Raw genomic sequence first — 18,891 nt, 5'->3', positions numbered from 1 at the left:
CCCATTATAATGCTTCAGTGTGAAAACATACATGCCTACATCACACATTGTGTAGTGAAGTTAACATTCATATTAATGTGAAATAGGAATATGAACCCAAAATATTAATGTGAGATTAATGTAATGGCTCAATTTAATTTGGTTTTGTTTTTCGAAACAGGGTTTCTCTATGTAGCCATGACTCTCCTGGAACTCACTCTATAGACCAGGCTGGCGTTGAACTCACAGAGATCTGCCTGTGATTATATATATATATATATAGTTTTGTTTTTTGAGATAGGTGCCTGTCCTGGAACTAGCTCTTGTAGACCAGGCTGTATTTTTAATATGATTGTTTCCTTTGCAAACAGGCATTTTGTTTTTCTTTAAGCTATGACTCAGAAAAGTCGTCCAGTCTCTGCAGATGGCCTGGGCTCCAAGGCCTAGGAGGACCAGGGAGGGGACACTACTTGACAGAATGTGCTTTAGTGGATTGGTGCTCCTGTGCAGTTGAGAACAAGTTGGGAGCTCATCCCTGCCCAGAAACAGGCCAACAGAAGGGGTGCCCTGTTCCTGCCTGAGATGAGAGGGCAGATGGGGTTAGGCTCCGCCTCTTTCTGAAGGTCCAAGCTCTGAACCTCCCAGGCATCCTCCATTGGGTGCTAGTTTGCTATTTTACCCCAGGACTCTGGCGGCTCCGTTTAGCTGAAGTTGGGGCAGGTGGTGTGCACCTAGAGCTGTTCTAACTCGAATCCTCAGGAACCTATGTTACCTTTTCCACCTGCCTGCAGGGAGCCTGATCACTCAGGGCACACACTTGTGCACCTTCATGCCTACCGCCCAAGCCCAGTGCAGAAAACATGGTTGCGCCCTACGCAAGAAAAAAATAAAAGCTGGGCTGTGGTGGTCTGTACCTTTAATCCCAGCACTCAGGAGGCAGAGGCTGGTGGATCTCTGAGTTTGAGGCCAGCCTAGTCAACAGGAAGTTCTAAGACAACACAGAGAAACCCTGTCTTGAAATAAATAAATAAATAAATAAATAAAAACCAACCAGTCATTCAAGGCTTGAGTGTACAAGAAACGGGGCTGAGATCAAAGTCCTGGATGATCCCATGTACCATAGCAGCCGAAGAGTTGTGGGGAGAAGAGCAGGAGCCAGGCCTCCCTGGGTGCCCTGGCCTCCACCTCGGGAACAGCGGCACCCCTGACCTCTGCCCCAGGTACACTCCCATCCCCTAGCAGGCTGTGACTATAAAGGACCTCTCCAGGCATCCCCACACGTCCTGTGTTTAGTTCTATCAGTAGTATTGTGAATCTCTCTGACTCTGCCTCACGCTCACAAGATGTCTTCCTGACAGCTCACACATGCTCAGGACAGAAAGATGCTAAGGCTGGACTGACGAATAGTTCAGTTGACAGAATGTTTACCCTTTGTGCAGAGAGCCCAGGGCTTGTTCCCCAACACCCCATAAATCAAGCATGGCGGTGCATTCCTGCAATCCTAGTAGTAAGAGGATGGGTGAGTTAAGGTCATCCTTGGCTACATAGCAAAGTTGAGGATAGCCTGGGCTACACGAAATCCCACCTGAACAAAAATGTATGAAAGAAAGAAGAAATGGTTGCCAAGATCTAGTATTGCCTAGTACTTGATCTCATCCGTCAGGAAGAGGAAAGCTGCACAGAGGCCCCACAGACTTCCACTGGGACTCCCTAGCTCAGATGAGGACAAGGCGGGTGGAAGAGCAGCTGCTTTCTTCCACATTCTCCTGTCATAGCAGGAGGGGGAACGATTGTGGGCTAAGGTGTTATCCAGAGTTAAACGGGTTTCACAACAGGTTTCCGTATTCCCTGCTGTCGTGTCTGATGCCCTGTCCAGCCTGAAGAGCAGCAGAGGTTCACATCCAGCTGTCTCTGCTGCAGCGAGTGCATTCTGTTTGTTTGTATTGTTTTGTTGTTTGGTGGTGGTGGTGGCAGAGTGTGCTTTCATGCCTCTGTGTGCGTGTATGCGTGTGTGTGTGTGTGTGCGTGTGTGTGTGTGTGTGTGTGTGCGCGCGCGCGCGCAGGTTAGAGAACAACTTCGGGGGGTCAGTTCTTTCCTTCCATCTTTATATGGGTCCTGGGGATTGAACCCAGGTCTCTAGGCTTTTAGCACAAGCACCTTTACCTCCCTGAGTCTCCGTACTGAGCCCTGGGTCCAGAAAGGTCTTCAGAAAACTGACTAGCTCCAAAATGCTGCCTCTTGCGTCCTTGAAGTGTGGTCGCTGGTCACTTGGACCCCTCGCTGGATCTCTGGCACCTTGCTAGCCTTTGCTGGCTCCTGGGGCAGTATTTCCCCCACTGAAACCGGGGATTCTCCACCATGCAGGAGCCAGCGATGACAGCATCACAGGGTCCTAAGATCTGATGTCAGTTTCAGGCTTGTGCCAAGGGCTCCGCCTCCGGAGCTGCTGACCGTGTGAGAGTTATAATTATCCCTGCTGGCAGGAGGGTTACTGAGGACTGACCAGCCCCAGCCCCACCCCGTGTCCTTCTCAGGGCCAGCCGGGCAGCCTGTCTGTGTCTACACCACCAGGGCTGACAACTGGCCTTGCCAGCTGGGTAATGGGGCAGCCCAAGCCTGAAGCCTGCTCAACTCTGAGCTTGTCAGGTGCTTGCTGGCCCATCTACAGACACCGGTTTAGATAAACTTTAATCAACTGATGGTTAATTAGCTAGGTTACAGACTAGCTGGGTTATGGCCAACAGCACCTCACTCCAGCCCAGAGGATGAGGTGTCAGGGGGAAGTTCCCCTGCTCCTGAGTCCTAATCCTGACTCTGCCTAGTATGGCTGTGTAGTCCTGGACCATGTCAACACTGGGATGATCCCACCTTCTCAGCCCACAGAGCAGGGGACCAGGGCCTCTTCTGAATAAGATTTGGGGGTGGTTATAGTGACATGGGGTCTTGGAATTGGCTTGGCTCAGAAGTCTCAGTTCACTCCAGCTGAAGATCAGGCTTATGGATAACGGTGAAGTGCCCATGAATGGCTGCTTCTTTAAGTCACCTAATCTAGGGGAATCCCCAGTAAGGGCCTTAGCAGGCACCACAAAGGTCAAATGAACTTCATGATTAGTGATGCATGAGGCTATTGCCAGCCCTCAAAACATACCCCTGAGTCAAGCATGGCCGTCCAATGCTTGTAATTCCAGGACTTGGAAGGCTGAGGCAGGAGGATAAAAGTTAGAGGTTGGCCTGGGCTGCATAATGAGACCCTGTGTGAGAGGCAGCGGCAGGAGGGGAGGATTCATTAACTAACAGTAGCTGCAGCTGTCACGTCTGGGCCTTTGCACTCCACTGTTCCCTACTCCCCACGTGATGTCATTGCCCGCGCTAGGTCCTTCCTGCCTTTGTACACCACTCAGTGCCCGCCTGGGCAACTGTGCCTAAGCCTACTATGCAAAACCATTCACTCGCTGCAGCTGCCTGCTTCGAGGGTGGGAGAGAGGCGAATGGCATCCCCGGCCCAGAGTCGCAGCCATTAGGGCACATGTATTCAGGGCAAGGCAAATCGACGCGCAGCAGACGGTGAGACGTGGAGCCCCTGAACAGGTGCAACGGCAGATGATGCAGAAATCCAAAGAGCCAGGAGGAGCTGGGTGCAGGGACCGTCTTCCGACAGCCAGAGTTTCAGACTAGGAGGCTCAGCCAGTCCCCGGGGTTCAGCCCGCGCCGTGCTCTCGCACGTTCTGTGATCCCCTCCCCCTCCTCCTGCCCAGGCAGCAGCACGTGCCTACAGCGTCCGCCCAGCGCGCTTCTTGGGGCGGGCCCTCGGGAAGCCGAGGGGCGGGGCTGGTCGGTGGCAGGGGCGGCGCTGGGACTTGTAGGCGGCAAGCCCTGAAGCCAACCGTCCTGGCCACCAGCAGCAGTGTGCCACCCAGGGGGAACTGAGACCCCAGGAAGGCACCCATGTGGCTAAGACTTCGGGGCCAGACAGTCTCCGCCCTCAAGGGATGCCAAGAACATACTTTAACTGGTTTTCAAAAGAAGCTTCTTAAGGGGTCTTTTGGTCAGGAGCCCTCTTTACAACCCACCATGGGTTTGCTCAACAGACATTGCCCAAGGCAGGCTTCCCTTGCCAAGGAAAACCCGCAAGAGCCCTGCTGTCAGGGAGCTCACTCAGCAGCGTCAGGAGACCCTTAGACCGGGAGGAGGCCAGGTTGGTTAGTGTTTGGGGAAAACAAACCGAACAGCAAAAGAGATGTGAAGCAAGGAGGGCAAAGGTGGGAAGAAGGCTGCGATGAGGTAACCCCAGCAGGCTCTCAGGCACTGGGGGGGGGGGGGGGGGGGGCGGGGAGAGCGTCTGCTTTGTGTGAAGGCACCTGGCTTCACAGGCAAGGAGCCAACTGTGCAAGCCCCGGGTGGGCTGAGCTTACCAGGAGGCTATCGGACTCTCTGTCCCCCTTGACCATGGGCTGGGCCAGTTGTAACCCCACTAAAAGTTGCAGGTCCTCAGGTTCCACTGTGATAGCCAGAGATGAGGACATGGGGGACGCTGGATGAGGGCTGCTTCGTGGCCCAGCCACTAAGGCATCCAGCCTGCTTCTGGGCTGAAATTACTGATTTCTTTTTTAGATACCAGTGTATGTCTCACAGGCTGGCTTCTGGCCTTCTGTGTAGCAGGGGATGAGCCTGTAATCCTCTCATCTCCACCTCCTGAGCATTAAAACCAGTGTGTCACCACAGCGAGACTTACGTCTCTTCAACAAGGGGCCCCACGTTTGCATTTGAGCTGGGCCAGAAGAGTTCTGCAGGCTGGCATCTTGTCCCAGCCTTGGCCCCCTTTCCACACATGACTTGCTGTGCTCTCTGCTTGTTTTCTGGCTAAGGGGTGGCCCCAGAGTCCCCATTGTTTCCACAGAAGCCCGAGGGTCCCAGGGGTATGCTTCTCTTGAAGACCCAGCATAAAGTGCCGGACACCCCAGGTCTCCAAAAGTATTTATGATGCGAATTTTGCCTATATACACGGCAAAATACACTACTTTGCATTTACTTTTTTTTTTTTTGAGATAGTCTCATTTAACCCAGCTGATCTCAAACTTACTACAAAGGGTGGCCTTGAACTTTTAGCCCTCCTTCCTCCCCTTCCTGAGTGCTGGGTTTACAGGTGTGTGCCAGCAACCAGGTTTATGTGATGCTGAGATCAAACGTAAGGTTTCGCACATGACCAGCTGAGCCACTACTTCGGACCTTTTAAAAAGTACGTTGCACCCCTAGTCTCTTCGGCGTAAACCAGTGAATAGAGCAGTCCATAGAAGCTACTGGACCTTGCGCCCGGCGAGACCAGTTGTGATTGATACCCGCGAACACAGGAGCGTCCAGGCACGTGGGGCATGTCTAGAACTACATTTCCCGGCGCCCCTCGCTATCGGGGGGGCGTGTCTGAAATAAGGGGCGTGGCTGCTGGGCGTGGCCGGCTACAAAGGCGGCCGGCAGCCCGCGGGGCGCAGAGTAGGAGCTTCGCGGCTGACCGACGACTGGCCCGGGACAGCGTGGGAGACTCGGATTCGGCCTGCGACGCCCCCGCATGCGCCGGCCGGCTCGGTAGCGGCGGCCCCCATGCTGCTGCAGCCCACGTGCGCCCCAAACGTGTTCCCGCGGCCCTCCGCCGCTCCCAGCGCCATGCACGGCTCGCAGAAGGACACCACGTTCACCAAGATCTTCGTGGGCGGCCTGCCTTACCACACCACCGACGCATCGCTCAGAAAGTACTTCGAGGGCTTCGGAGACATCGAGGAGGCCGTGGTCATCACCGACCGCCAGACCGGCAAGTCCCGCGGCTACGGCTTCGTGAGTGCCCGCGGCGCGCGCACCTGCCGCCGCCCCTCCCCCACCGCCTCCCAGACCCGCCGCGCGCAGCCGGGACTCCGGGGCTTCCCGGGGCCGTCGGCCCTTCCCCCACACTTTCCAGCCTCCCCAAATAAGCGTCAGCTTTAACACTAGCGACTTGAAGACGGTTTCCCACTTCCTTCCACTCTAGTGTCCCCAAACTTCTCCTCTGAGAAAGTTAACGGTACTCACTCCCGGGCAGAACAGCCTTGGGGGGGGGGGGCTCCCCTAGGGGTTCTCTTTGCTCCACCTCCCAGGGGATTATCGCTCTCCTTGAAGGCTCCGTTTCCCAGCACTTGAACTTAGGGGAAGGAGCTGCAGTCCTGGAGGCAGAGAAGACAGGCTCAAGGGTACTGAATACGAAATATCCTCCTGCTCCTGGGAGGGAAGACCCAGGGATGGCCTGATGCCAGGGCAGGACCCTCTTCCCCTCTGTCCCGCTTTCCTCAGCCAGCCACCGAAGCCCCTGACTCTCCGTGTTCCCGCAGGTGACCATGGCGGATCGGGCAGCAGCTGATAGGGCTTGCAAAGACCCTAACCCTATCATCGATGGCCGCAAGGCCAATGTGAACCTGGCCTACCTGGGTGCCAAACCTAGGAGCCTGCAGACTGGTGAGCGTTTGAACTTTCTTTCCAGCCCTTCTTGTTTCTATATTCAGCCTTGCTATCTGTCTGATGGAATACACTGCCCTCGCTCCCCCTTTGTCCCAGAGTGGCCGCCAGCGGTCATGTGCCCTGCAGAGCCAGCCTAGGGCAGCCACCCCTAGCTTGGAAGCTTGCTCTTCTTTTCTCAGCAGTGTATAGTCCCAGGGATACCGACTCTCAAATGTCTGCCCTGCCCGTGGGAAGGGAAGAAGTCAGCTGCTGATGGGGCTGGAGATTAGGAGTCACCCAGAGAAGCTGCTGCCACCTGTAGACTTCTCTGCTTTGGATGTTTTGAGAGTTCACTAGCAGGGACGGAGGTGGTGGCTGGGTTGGGAGAAGGAAGCTTACTGTCCTTGGTGACTAGGGGAGTGTGGCACGCAGGACTCTGCCTCCCCGTGTGTGGCCCTGGGACCTTACCCATATAGTATCCTGTTCCTAACTCTCCTCTTGTTTTAGGTTTTGCCGTCGGTGTACAGCAGCTACACCCTACCTTGATCCAGCGCACCTATGGGTGAGTGGATGTAGCTGGTGTGGGTGGGAGGGCCTTGAGGTGGGACAGCTGTGGGCTTCTCTCAGATCTGCAAGGCTGGGGAAACGGCTGTTTTCAGAAACTGGATTGTGTTTTGGAAGTGTGGAGGAAGAGATAAGACCAACTGCGTTTCTCTAACACAAAGGGGAGCACCCGCCTTCAAGCCTGGTGCATGCCTTGCCCCCACTATGTGACACCTCCTTGGCCAGGTGTCACGTGGCCATCTGTGCCTCACTTCCTCACCTGTGCAGTGAATGTGGGGGCTCAGTCCGTCCCCAGCGCAGGCAGCTCTCCTAGAGTGTATGCCAAGGCTGAATGGATCTGGTGACCTGGGCTCTTCCTGGGGTGCTCTCTGATGTGGACCAGTGCCATGGAAGTAGCTCCTGTGGGACTGTACCCTGTGAGGGTTCATGTTTGTGAATGGCATAGTAGGTGACTGTCACTAGTTGGCTTTTTGTGTGAGTTACTTGTTCCGTGTCCCACCTCCTCCCATACTAAAAAGAGCAGTAAGCTTGGCAGCTGCTTGGGGAAGGGCTCACACGCTTGAGGGACACAAGCGTTAGACCCTGCCACTCGGTTTGGCCACAATCAGCTGTTTGTCTGGTATAGACTGGCTGTGAATGAGCCAGGTGGGTGGGAACTCTCTCCCTCTCTCACACACACACACACCCCCACTTTGCACTGGCAAGCTTGCCAAATCTTTACTGCCAGGTTTTGTGTCTCAGCTTGGTGGGTGGGGTAGAGTGGGGTTTGTCGGGGCGGGAGCTGGGAGGTAGAGTGGGGTGTCTTTTGGGGTTGGAGCTGAACGGTGGAGTGGGGTAGGTGTATGTTGGGGTGAGAGCTGAGTTTGGCCAGCATAGTGGGTCAGATGGCTGGAAACAGTGCTGCATGCTCTAAGTGTGTGCTTGTTCTGTGGGATGCCACTGGGATTCTCCACAACTCTCCTTGGGGATTGGTGTGAGCCACGCAGGGGCATATCTGTGGGGAGCTGTGTTCTGGGCCCCAACTTGCGTTTTCCCGTGTGTTGTCACTGGTCTCCTGGGGACGTACTTGGGGTGCTACCATGGCAGATAGTGCCAGATCACATTTTTTTGGCCTGGGATCTGTTCCCTATGTGTTCTAGGCTGTCTGGAAGAGGTTTGGGAACATCGTAGCCTTGGTATCTGTGCGGTAGCTTCTCCCCTGCCAGCTATGTGAGGAGGGTGCCCCTCTCTCTGGTAGCTTGCTGTGCTCCTGGGTCCTGGGTTTCAGGCTGATGCTGGCTGAGATGAGAGATGCTTACACTGGGACAGGGGTTCCCATGCCTCCGACACATAACTGCCTCGCAGTCACTAGTGCCTGCCCAGCCTCTGCGGCCCTCAGCTAGGTTCACAGCCTCTGTTACTCTCCAACTGTCCCCGCTTTGGTTGCCTTTCCTCATCTGGAAAATGGGGGCACTACTACTTATAGACAGCATGCCCTAGTCTCTGGAAAAGGCCCTCCTCCTGTCCTCATAGATGGCTAATGACTTACCCAGGGTGTGAGGTGTGGACCTGTAAACTCAGGGCCACGCTTGCTGTCTTTGGGGGTGTGCATGTTCTGGGAGCCCTGATACTCGGGGGTATCTGGTGTCAGGCCACAGTAGTTTGTAACTAGATTAGCAGACTGGTCGTCTACCACTTTGACTACAAAGTGTTTGGAGGGTGCCAAGGAGTGTAGACCCAAATGGACAGGTGGGCAGAGGGACTGGCCGACCTGCAGTGCCATTGGTCCTTGCGTTCCTTTGAGGAACATCCCACTTCTTGCCCTTACCAAACCGTGTGTGTGTGTGTGTGTGTGTGTGTGTGTGTGTGTGAGAGAGAGAGAGAGACAGAGAGAGACAGAGAGAGACAGAGACAGAGACAGACCCTCGTGTGTAACCAGGCCTCACTGCCTGGGCCATTGCTATAAGTGCCCTGCCCTCCCAGCTGGGAGGCAGAGTTGGGCTGTCAGCGGCTCCCTTTGTTTTTGCAAACAATCAGGCTGGCCTGGCTGGGCCTGACTCAGCGGTTGGTTTTGTCAGTCAGCCTTGGGCTACCCTGGCTGAGGGCCTGGTGGGAGCTGGAACCCTGGCAGCTCAGAGCCTGCAGGCGCCTGCGTGACTGTACTTTGTCCTAGGGCTTCTGGACCCTTGACATTTAAGACCCCCACAACCCGCCTATAAGCCAAACCACTGTTGGGGTCCTCACCTGTCTGGTCAGAACTACCCGTCAACTTATGAAGACTCTTGAGAACACGATGCTTTGCTGTTTACCTGGGTCCCCATCTGCTTGCCCCCATGCCTGCTTGTTGACCAGGCCTTGTACAGCCTGTGCCTGTCCGTCATGTAACCGAATCTGTGGGACAAGGCTTGGTGTCTGGTGAAGCTTTCCTCAGCCATTGCAATAGTTTTTGCCAGCCTTCTGGCTTGTGTTGGTAATCTCTGCTGGGGATAAGTGGCCCAGGACTTTCCAGCAATGGCGTCTTTTCCAGCCCTGGGACACAGTTAGCAGTGCAGATGGGAGGGGAGGGCTGAGATTACCCCACCCTGGTTATGTTTGTCAGGGCTTCCCAGGGTCAAGGGTGTCTGCCCACACTCAGCCTAAGGCTGATGGAGAGCCGAGGTGTGTCTCTGGCCTGACAGCCCTTGGAACCTCTCCTGAGCTATATTTGAAGGGCTGTTGCTCCAACAGGCTATTCTCCCTGTTCTTAAGGGGAACATTGCTGTGGAAAGATGCCCAGACACTCTGATCCTTTCTCCCCAAAATAGGGCCAGGCCAGGCCCTAGGGGCTGGGGTCAAGCCAGAGTCCCAAACCTGCTGGGTGTCAGGCTGCATCTCCGGACAGCAGCATTCAAGGTGACAGGGCCACGTTAAGGACTGACTGAGCAAGGTGTGTGGAGTGTGTTGATCCCAAGGCCATGGAGAGCCTTGGGGTTTGTCCTGGATGATCCAAAAACAGGCCTAAGCTTAGGGCCACATAGACTGCAGGCCTGCCTTCTCCCTAGGACCACCCAGGCCTATCCCTCTCTTTCCAGCACCTCCCTTGCTCACATGACAGTTTTTGGATGAGTGAACTCATGTCCCCGAGACCAACAACAGTTGGGCATCCTCTCTCTGGCTTGGGTTTTCTTTCCCATAGTCTTCATTTTAGAGACTGTGTTTTCTGTGGTATGAACCTGGTACCCATATGGTGATGTTTGTCCTGATTTCATGTCACCAGACCTGTGGACTAGAGATGGGGGGGTGAGACAGACATCCCCAACCCAGTGCCCAGTGTGGCCAGGACCACTGCAGTTAGACAGGGTGCTACTGGGGGTGCTTCTCAGGAATGAGAGGTGCTGTGTTATCTGACTGGCCAGTTGAGCCACGTGTGTTACGGTGTAAATGAGCACCATAGTGTCTGGGTCCCCATAGAGTCCCACACTGTGCCAGCCTCTTTCCTGCACAGACAAGTGTAGCCAGCCAGTGAGGGGAGGTTGGAGGAAGGGATTGGCCTGGCCCTACAGAGGGATTTGCCCTAATTTCACTGAGGGCAGTGAAAGGTGAGGCCGGTGTGAGGCTGTAGGAGGGGCAGGTGTGTCGCATGCTCTGGTTCAGGAGGCCTCTCTAGGGGTGTGGCAGCGAGGAGTTGGAAGTACTATAGGCACTAAGCCAGGCCCAGAGCAGCAGATGTGAGCATGCTCACCCCACCACCTGTGGGTTATCTTGGGGGTGGCCCTACTTGCTTCCCCCGTCATCACTTCCTGTTTGGCAGCCTGTCTGGAGGCAGGCGTGGGCTGTCTGTCTGACCCTCCCAGAGGGTGTGCTGCTGGTGCTGCTGCACCTGTTGTTTGTCTGCTGGGACAAGAAGCTAGCCTCGGGTGCTCTTGGGTTCCTTTCAGAGTTCAGTTATTGCCAGGTGCCCAAGGTAGCGCTTCTGAAGCCTGAGGCTGAGGGTCCATAGCTCAGTTAGCCCCAGAGATGTGTCCATGGCACGGAGGTCCACCAGGTGGCCTCTGGCCCCCAGATCGTGGCTCAGGAATTGAGGCATCCCTTGGGAGAGTGGCCTTGCTCCCTTCCCCCAGCCCTCCTGTAGACTTGGTGTCAGCTGGGAACAGGCTGGAAGTCTGCAGAGTGATTCTGATCCTCCCTTTGTGTCAGGTCAGGGGCCCTAGCTCCACTGGTGTGACCACAGTGTCCTCTCCCAGGAGACTTGCAGCAAGGGAGACAGAAAGAACCATGCAGGGTTGGTATAAAAGCTGTAGAGGAAGGGACTGTGGGGTGGTGGTGATATGGGAACAGAGGCCAGAGCCCAGCAGTGTGTGGGTCCTTTTTCTGAAACAAGGTCTTGTCATGCAGCCCAGGTTGGTCTTGAACCACCAGTGAGCTTCCTAAGTGCTAGGGTCAAAGTCATGCACCATCGCTTCTTTTTTCTTGTTAAACCAGGCAGGGTCTTCTAGCTCAGCATATGGAGCCCAGCAGACTGTGAACTCCTGGGTCCCTGCCTCTTGCTTCTCTGGAGCTGGGACTTGAACCCAGCCTTATGCGTGCTAGATAAGCTCTCTACTCCTGGACTACAAGCAGTCCCTTGCTTTCCAAGTGCTGGGATTCAGGTTTGTTTTGAGGGCATCCCTCTACCGCTGCATTGAGCCAGAAGGCCTTCCCTTGGGACAGCTGCCATCTAGCCTGAGACAGAATCACCTGGACCACTAGACCTGGGGAGGAGGGCTACGATTCCAGGGTGGACAGTAGATGGACTTGACCTTAGAGGAAGAATGCCGTACAACTTAAGACTGCAGCTAGCAGGCCTAAGGTAGAATTTGGGCAGGTTCTTAGCTGGCTCCCACTGTAGTGTGTCTTCTCTCTGCCTACACTCATCCAGCTGCTGTGCACCCCAGAGAGCCTGGTGTCCCCCTCACAGGGGATTCCCAGGAGGCCTGCCAGGCTGCCACACACGAATCACATCACCGCCCCGCCCCAACGCTGGGGCTGCTGGTAAGTTGCCAGGCTTGCCTCCAGCACCCAGGCATAAGGCCCCCAGGGAGAAAGAAAAAAGTGAAATGGGCTCATTTGCCTTTTTCGTTTTTATTTTCAGTGTGGCTTCATGTTCGGGAAATGGGCCCTCCTGGGCTGGGCCAGTGAGTTTTCTGAAAGCTGGGCTTCACACACGGGGGCAGGGCCTGCATTGACACCGCTCACTTTGAACCCTCCTTAGTAGTAGCCACAGTAGCTGTGTGCTCAGGGCGGGGAGATGGATGTCTCAGATGCCGATGCAGAGCTCCCATCTCTCTTCTGGGGGTAGCCAGCATCCCAGATGTGCCAGTGGTACCCTTAGTTTACAGTGGGGAAACAGGCAGTGAGATCTGGACCCTAGGCCAAGTCAGCCAAGTGCATCTGGCTGTTTATTTGTTGGCCTGACTCTGGACTTGATGGAAGGAGAGGCCACCTCTTCCCTCCCTCCCAGTGGGTCAGGTTCTCCTGGCCCCACCCTACAGACCCAGCTGTCAGCCCTGGCCAGCACCCATAGCAACCCACTCTGGGCTCTTCCCTTCAGCCTCTGTAGCTTGATAGCTCAGTGTTACCCCCAAACCAGACACCACTAGGAAGCTGAGAGCTTGAGCCATCCTTCCCCTAGCATCACATAGGTCTCCCTGGCAAGAGGGTCCCCAAAGCTCCAGAATTTAGACTCCTTTGGTGGCCTCTGGCCTAGGAACTCTTCTTCTGCTGCTGCTGCTGCTGCTGCTTAGGGTGGGTTTAATTGTCCCCGGCCACCCTGGCTTGAGAAAGGGCAGAAGATTCCCTGAAAAGAATGCGGAAATGGAATCCTCGGTGTGAGGAGACAGTGGCATCTGCTCTCAGCCAAGGCCTGGATGGGAGTGAACCCGAAAAAGCTGGTGGCAGAGCACTCTGGAGAGAGTGGGTTACCCCACCTTTAGATTTCAGCACGTAAGGCTGGACAGGCGGAGCATGAAAGGTGTCTGTTCACTTGACCTCCCCTTGGGCCACAGGGGTGAAGATCCAGCTGCCTGTAAGCGTGTCATTCCGAGGACTGATAAGGATGCCACAGGACTAAAGCAGGCAGTCGACCAAGGATGGCAGGTCAGACTGTCTGCTGTAAACTTGACAGACAGATCTGTGTCTCCTGTCCCTGCTGGTGTCTGAGGCTGCTGCTCTATCTGCTGTCTCATGCCTGGGCCTTCTGGCTTGCCCCAGGGTGCTCAGATGTCCACAGATGCTATTCTGGGCCTTTAGGGACAATGGAGCAAGGAAACTCAGCCTGCATGGCCATGAAGGTTCATACAAATAAAAGGATAGGGTGCTTTGGTGTGGAAAATAAAAGGGGCAGGAGGGGCCTACAAGATGATGCTGGGGGGAAGAAACCTTTGGGCGTGTACCCCAGGTGTCAGCAACTCGGGGTGGCTGCAGTTTGGGGACAGCAGGATCATCCAGGGTGGAGAGGTGGGTGTGGGCTCTCATGTCGGAAGCCCCAGGAGCAGTTTGGATTTGCTTCTCGGTCCAGTGGGATGGTGCTAGTCCCTGGTTCTGGTCCCTGGAGTAATGTAGTCTTGAAGTCTTTAAGTGGTATATGAGGGACTTAGTGGGCTAGGCCAAGTGGAGTCTGCTGGCCCAGAGGTAGGAAGTGGGGGAGAGTGACAGTGACTTTGGAAAGCTTTGGGTGGGTGGGCATGCTGGGACATGGAGGCATTGAGTCCTTCAGGGCCCCGTACTGCTGGGGTAGAAGGTTAGGAGGCCGGTACCCTTGCTAGGCTGGACATGAGAGTGGTTGAATGGTGGCTGGCATTTGAGTCTGAGCAGCACTGGGGATGTCTCTGGACAACATGGCACTTCCACATTGCTTGCAGCAGTGTGCACTCTGGGACCAGGGTCACCCATGGACTGGGTGCAGGGCTAGAACTCAGGTGGGATTTTTAAAGTAGAGTGATCCGTGTGCCAGAGTGTTCTCTGGTGTGCAGGCCCCGTCCCAGCTTCTGCTGCTTTTAACCGGGATGTCTGTGGTGTTGGCCGTAGTGTGGAGTCTTCTCAGAGTAGCCTTAGCTGTCCTGGAACTTGTTTTGTAGACTAGGCTGGCCTTGAACTCAGAGATCCACTTTTGCTTCTGCCTCCTGAGCACTGGTATTAAAGGATGGTTAGAACTGTGGTTCCAGGGGCGTGTGGCATAAGCAGGTGACTGGATAGTCTGAGTCGTTTTCACCTGTCTTGTGTTAGGCACCACAGTAGTGCCTGACGGAGACCTCAAGGAAAGTACAGGTGAGGATGCAGAGACCCGGAGCATTTAGGGTGTACAGGATTGGGCAGGTCCTCCAGGTGGGCAGAGCAGGGAACCTCAGTGTTAGCAAGCGCCACCCCTAGAGGGATTGGGTAAGGGTGTCCCACCCATGTTTCGGGAAGTTAAAAGCATAACTCTCTTGGAGCCTCAGTGCTTGAGTCCCAGGGGCCAGGTGGGGCTTCCTGCCTGACACCCAGGTAGGGACACCACGTAGGCTTTGCTGTTCTAGCAAGGCCTCGGTCTTGCCCGGTGGGGAGCAGGCATCCAGCAGCACCCTCTACCAGAGCTCTGGTTTCAGGAAGGTCAGGCCAGGCTGGGGGACAGTGCAGGAAATGGCCCTGGACCCCAGGCTGAGGCAGGTGAGGAGTGTTGGGTGCTGTGGGATCCACTGCTGTTCAGGCTTTGGTCTGAGCAGGGTTTAGGGATCTGTGGGCCAGCTGAGTGGTCAGGGGAAGCCCTGCCTCCCAGTCCTGTCGTGTGTACTCCTGCCTGGGCATCCTCCCTGCGGCCTGCCCGGGCTCCACTTTCCTGCAGCCTCTCCTGAGCTCTGGGTTTCTGTCCTCCACCTCTTCCTGCAGAACTCAGCCATGTGTTCTGTTCATGACTCTGTCCTGGCAGGAATCTGAGGAAGTATCGTGCAGCCCAGAGATAGGGTTAGAATCCACAGCAGCGCCATTCCAGTCAAGGAGGTAGGGCAGACACTACCTGGGGCTCCTGCCAAAGGCTGTTTGGCCTCACAACTGCACATCTGTTGCCCTGTGGTATACAGGATGCTGACCACTGATGGTGATTGGTGTCCTGGCAATGGCTGGTCAGCTGCCCCTGCCCTTTGAAAATGGAGAGGGCAGCTGGGTGCAGAAGCTCTCCAAACAGCATGCAGGGTCATACCTGTGTTAGCTGTGCCTCCCTGTGTGCACTCCAGTGGCTTTCCTAGCTCTGCCCCAGCCTCACCCGTGTCCCTTTGGTACCTGTGCTATCAGACGCTGCTGCTGCGGCTGCTGCTGGGGCTGTGGAGATGAAGAGGTAGTAAGTGCTTGCTGCACATGTGATGGCCACAGTTTGGATCCCATGGCAGTCTACCTGTAACCCCAGCGTGCGAAAGACTGACAGGGTCCCCAGAGTGAGGCTATAGATCTATGAGGTCTGGGTTCAAGTAAGAGTCCCATCCTCAATCTATAAGGTGGAGAGTGGCCCAGGAAGATGACCGGCACCCATCTCTGGCCTGTTTGCGCATGCATATCACTTGAATTCATCAATGATACTGCTGCTTGCCTCTCTGCCACCCACTGCATGGCTGGTCAGTGCTCAACCACACAGGCCACATGTCCGTTTGCAACTTGCGGCAGGTATTGGGATGCTGCTTTGGTGACTAGAGCCTTTTTTTGGGTGGGGGGTGGATAAGGTTTCTCTGTGTAGCCCTGACTGTCGTGGAACTCACTGCCCAGACTGGCCTTGGACTCACAGAGGTCCTCCTGCCCCTGCTCTGTATTGGGATTAAAGGCATGCACCACCACTGCCCAGCAACTAGAATTCTCTTTAATCGCGCACGTGTGCTCCTCAAGCCTTTCAAAGACTTCAGACCCCACAAATAGACCCCACCTCTTCCCTCTGTCTCTGCTAGGCGCTCTCTGCACCATCCTCCTTGGGGCATCCTTGGGAAGCCATCATCTCTTGGACCTGTGCGTGTTAGGTGGGCTAGGCCCGGAGTCTGCAGCTCACCCGTCAGTTTTATCTTTCAGAGGTGTTACTATGGGCAGGAGCCTGCTTGGGGTGGGATTGGATGCCATTCCCTGGTCTCTTGGGTGACTTTGGTTATTTGTGATCTCACACAAGCTGCTGGGACTCATTGAGTGTGTCTTGCTGGGTGTGCTCTCTCCAGAGATGTGCACACCCTAGGGCTGGGTGTGGGCAGAGCAGCAGCACTGGGGAGCAGCTAAGCCTTTTCTTTTGGAGCAGAGCCTCTCTCTGGAGTTAGGCTGTGTGCTAGGCCTGCCTCAAAGATGTTATGGGAAGCTGAGGCTGCAGCTGGCCCAGAGCACAGCTTAGACACACCATGAGAGCGAGTGAGCTGCATGCTGACACCCTTGGTGGCACCCCCCATGCTGTGTACTGCAAGATGCCACCAGCAGCCCCTCTGCAGGTGTTTAGTGCACAGTGTGGGCACTGCTGTAGACATGGCTGAGGTCCAGAGAGGCTGCCCAGCCTCAGTTTCCCCTGTAGTCGTGCTGTGCTTCCTGAGGGAGCCGCAGCTGGTGCACAAGTTTCTGAGGGTGTGGGGTGGGAGCTCGGGTCTCCAGTGCCCTCCAATTACAAGCTGCAGGACCTATGTGGTCACCTGGCACAGGGCACTCAGCCCTCCTGACTTTAAAATGGCTGTGCTGATGGGACATTAGATAAGGCCCCTGGAGCATCTTGTTACTTAGCAGGGCACAAACCAAGCGCACCAGCACCCTGTGCCCTCCATCCTGCAGTGGGTGTACCTGCAACCCTGCTGCCCAGCCTTCCCTGGCAAGAGTTGAGTAAGGACTCCATGAGGGAGGAGCTCCTGCTGTTCAGGAGCTGGTGGGTGGCTAAGGATCGTGGGTGTCACTGGGAGGGGTAGGTATCTGGCATGTGAGCTGCACTGCCCCCATGGTTTTTCTCAGGCCTGCCTTGAGTTGTTACCGTCTCTCTCCTCACAGTCTTGAGATTCCCGGTTTAAACACTGTTTAGTGGGTATTGGTGGGAGATGCGGGGTGGGCCTAGGTTGAGGAGGAAGACACTGAGAACAGGTGTTTGGCGCGTAAAGCAATGGCACTGCTCGTGCAAAGGCCCTGGTGTCAGTACAGGTGGCATGTTGCTGAAACTGTCTTGGAGATGGGGTTATAGATGGGCAGGGCACGGGTCCCTTGGCCTCCCCCACTCTGCCGCCATTGCGTTCCTTTCTCCTACAGCCCCTGACACTCTGCTTGGCCCACAGGCTGACTCCCCACTACATCTACCCGCCAGCCATCGTGCAGCCCAGCGTGGTGATACCTGCCACCCCTGTCCCGTCACTGTCTTCGCCCTACCTTGAGTATACACCAAGCAGCCCAGCCTATGCCCAGTACCCTCCAGCCGCCTATGACCAGTACCCGTATGCCGCCTCGCCTGCCACAGCCACCAGCTTCGTGGGCTATGGCTACCCAGCTGCCATGCCCCCAGCCTTGTCTGCCGCTGCCCCTGCAGGCACCACTTTCCTGCAGTACCAGGCACCTCAGCTACAGCCTGACAGGATGCAGTGAGGCGTGTCCTGCCTAGGGCCACAGCCACCGCCTGCCAGCCTCGGGAGCCACCAGCACTTGGGTCTCCTCAGGCCCCTGGGCCCACTTGCCAAGGGCACCAGACAGCATCTTCTCCAGCCCAGGCCCTGCTGTGCCTTGAGGAAGGCCATGAGAAGTAAGGGTACACTCTTGGGAATCTCTGCAGCCACTCCATGCCAGGTGCCTTACTCTGGGACGTGTACAGACGTCTGTCTTCCTCTCTGGGAACCCCGCCCATTGCCCTTCAGTCGAAGCACTGTGCCATGTCCTGTTGGGATTGTTCTACTATGAAGGCAAGACCATCATCACCAAGAACTCCAAGTCTGTTTTTTACTTAGAGACTGGCTTTGGTCAGTAGCTCCCTTTGGAGACAATGACAGTATTTCTCTGTGACAATGTCACTGATGGGATGCCTGGAGCTACCCCCTTTCCCATGGGGTGGCCATCGCCAGACCACAGCCCTGCAGGGCCCTGGGCCCCTGTCTGTCTGATGCTGCCCACCTTACCTGCAGAGGTGCCCGTCAGGGCGAATTCTCAGGTGTCTGTTGCTGTGCCATTGAGGCCTTCTTCCTGGCCCTGCACCCTCTAGGCAGGCTCTGTGCCTGCCCATCCACCCTCCTGTAGTCACCGGCATGCCAGTCTGGGAACATGACCTGACAGCACAGAGGGAGAAGTCCCGCCCATGTCTGGAAGGGGTGCAGTGGGCTGCCCGCAGGCTGGGCAGTGGGTCCTTCCACACCTACCTCAGGGAGCCAGTGTGAAGGCCCTCAGCAGCATGCCTGCTCCTCAGCCCAGAGGACAGAGGAAGTAATGTTATAATAATATTTTTATTAGAATATTCTGATTATAAAAATAAAACTTGTTTTCTTTAAAGAGAAAGTCTGTCCAAGATTTTTCTCTCAATGGCCATGGTGGTCCTGTGTCCAGGGTTTCTGACCGCTGTTTATCAAACCCTTACCCTGCTTCAGCCTCTGCTGATTGATCTGTTAGCTTCAGAGACAAGCAGGGCCGGCCCCAGTATGGCCCAGCAGTCTGAACCAGAGGACTCTAACCCACAAGGTAGGTGCAGCCAGGCCTGGGCGGGGTTCACTGTTGGCCCCCATGCTCAAGCCTTTAGAAGTGGACCTGGGTTGATTTCTTGCACTGTACCTTAGGTTCCCCAAAGCCCCGTTCTGGTTTCCACTTAGTTTGTCTGTGAGATGTGCCTGGAGCGTCTGTGACCCAGGCCCAGCTGCGCTGTCAGGGCTGGGTTTGCTTTCATCCCAGGCCTCTACCTCCAAGTGTCAGTTTGCAAACACTAAAGGGTCAGAAGGTCAACATGGGGG

The 18,891-nt window shown here is 55.6% G+C and overlaps 1 protein-coding gene across 2 annotated transcripts; it reads left to right on the top strand.

Annotated features, from left to right (window-relative positions):
• The first annotated feature begins 5,432 nt into the window (after window positions 1-5,432).
• Window positions 5,433-18,445, top strand: Rbm38 (RNA binding motif protein 38). 2 transcript variants are annotated; one of them, XM_041641763.1, is made up of 4 exons: window positions 5,433-5,806; window positions 6,334-6,457; window positions 6,947-7,001; window positions 17,219-17,340. In XM_041641763.1, the coding sequence occupies exons 1-4, from the start codon at window positions 5,576-5,578 to the stop codon at window positions 17,223-17,225; spliced, it is 417 nt and encodes a 138-aa protein (XP_041497697.1). In that variant the 5' UTR covers window positions 5,433-5,575; the 3' UTR covers window positions 17,226-17,340. The 2 variants fall into 2 exon arrangements, with proteins under 2 accessions (XP_041497697.1, XP_041497696.1); XM_041641762.1 differs by having other exon boundaries at window positions 5,437-5,806; window positions 17,245-18,445.
• The last annotated feature ends 446 nt before the right edge of the window (window positions 18,446-18,891 follow it).

This window comes from Microtus oregoni, unplaced genomic scaffold (genome assembly GCF_018167655.1).
Source record: "Microtus oregoni isolate MIOR12 unplaced genomic scaffold, Mior012 000071F_ref0000514, whole genome shotgun sequence".
NCBI lineage: Eukaryota > Metazoa > Chordata > Mammalia > Rodentia > Cricetidae > Microtus > Microtus oregoni.
This window is presented reverse-complemented; position numbering and strand designations above follow the sequence as displayed.

Excerpts from the sequence above, each read along its gene's own strand:
- Rbm38 (XM_041641762.1), top strand. The coding sequence starts at position 5,576 with ATGCTGCTGCAGCCCACGTGCGCCCCAAACGTGTTCCCGCGGCCCTCC. Across the intron at positions 5,807-6,333 it reads AGTCCCGCGGCTACGGCTTC|GTGACCATGGCGGATCGGGC; the intron begins GTGAGTGCCCGC and ends GTGTTCCCGCAG. Across the intron at positions 6,458-6,946 it reads ACCTAGGAGCCTGCAGACTG|GTTTTGCCGTCGGTGTACAG; the intron begins GTGAGCGTTTGA and ends CTCTTGTTTTAG.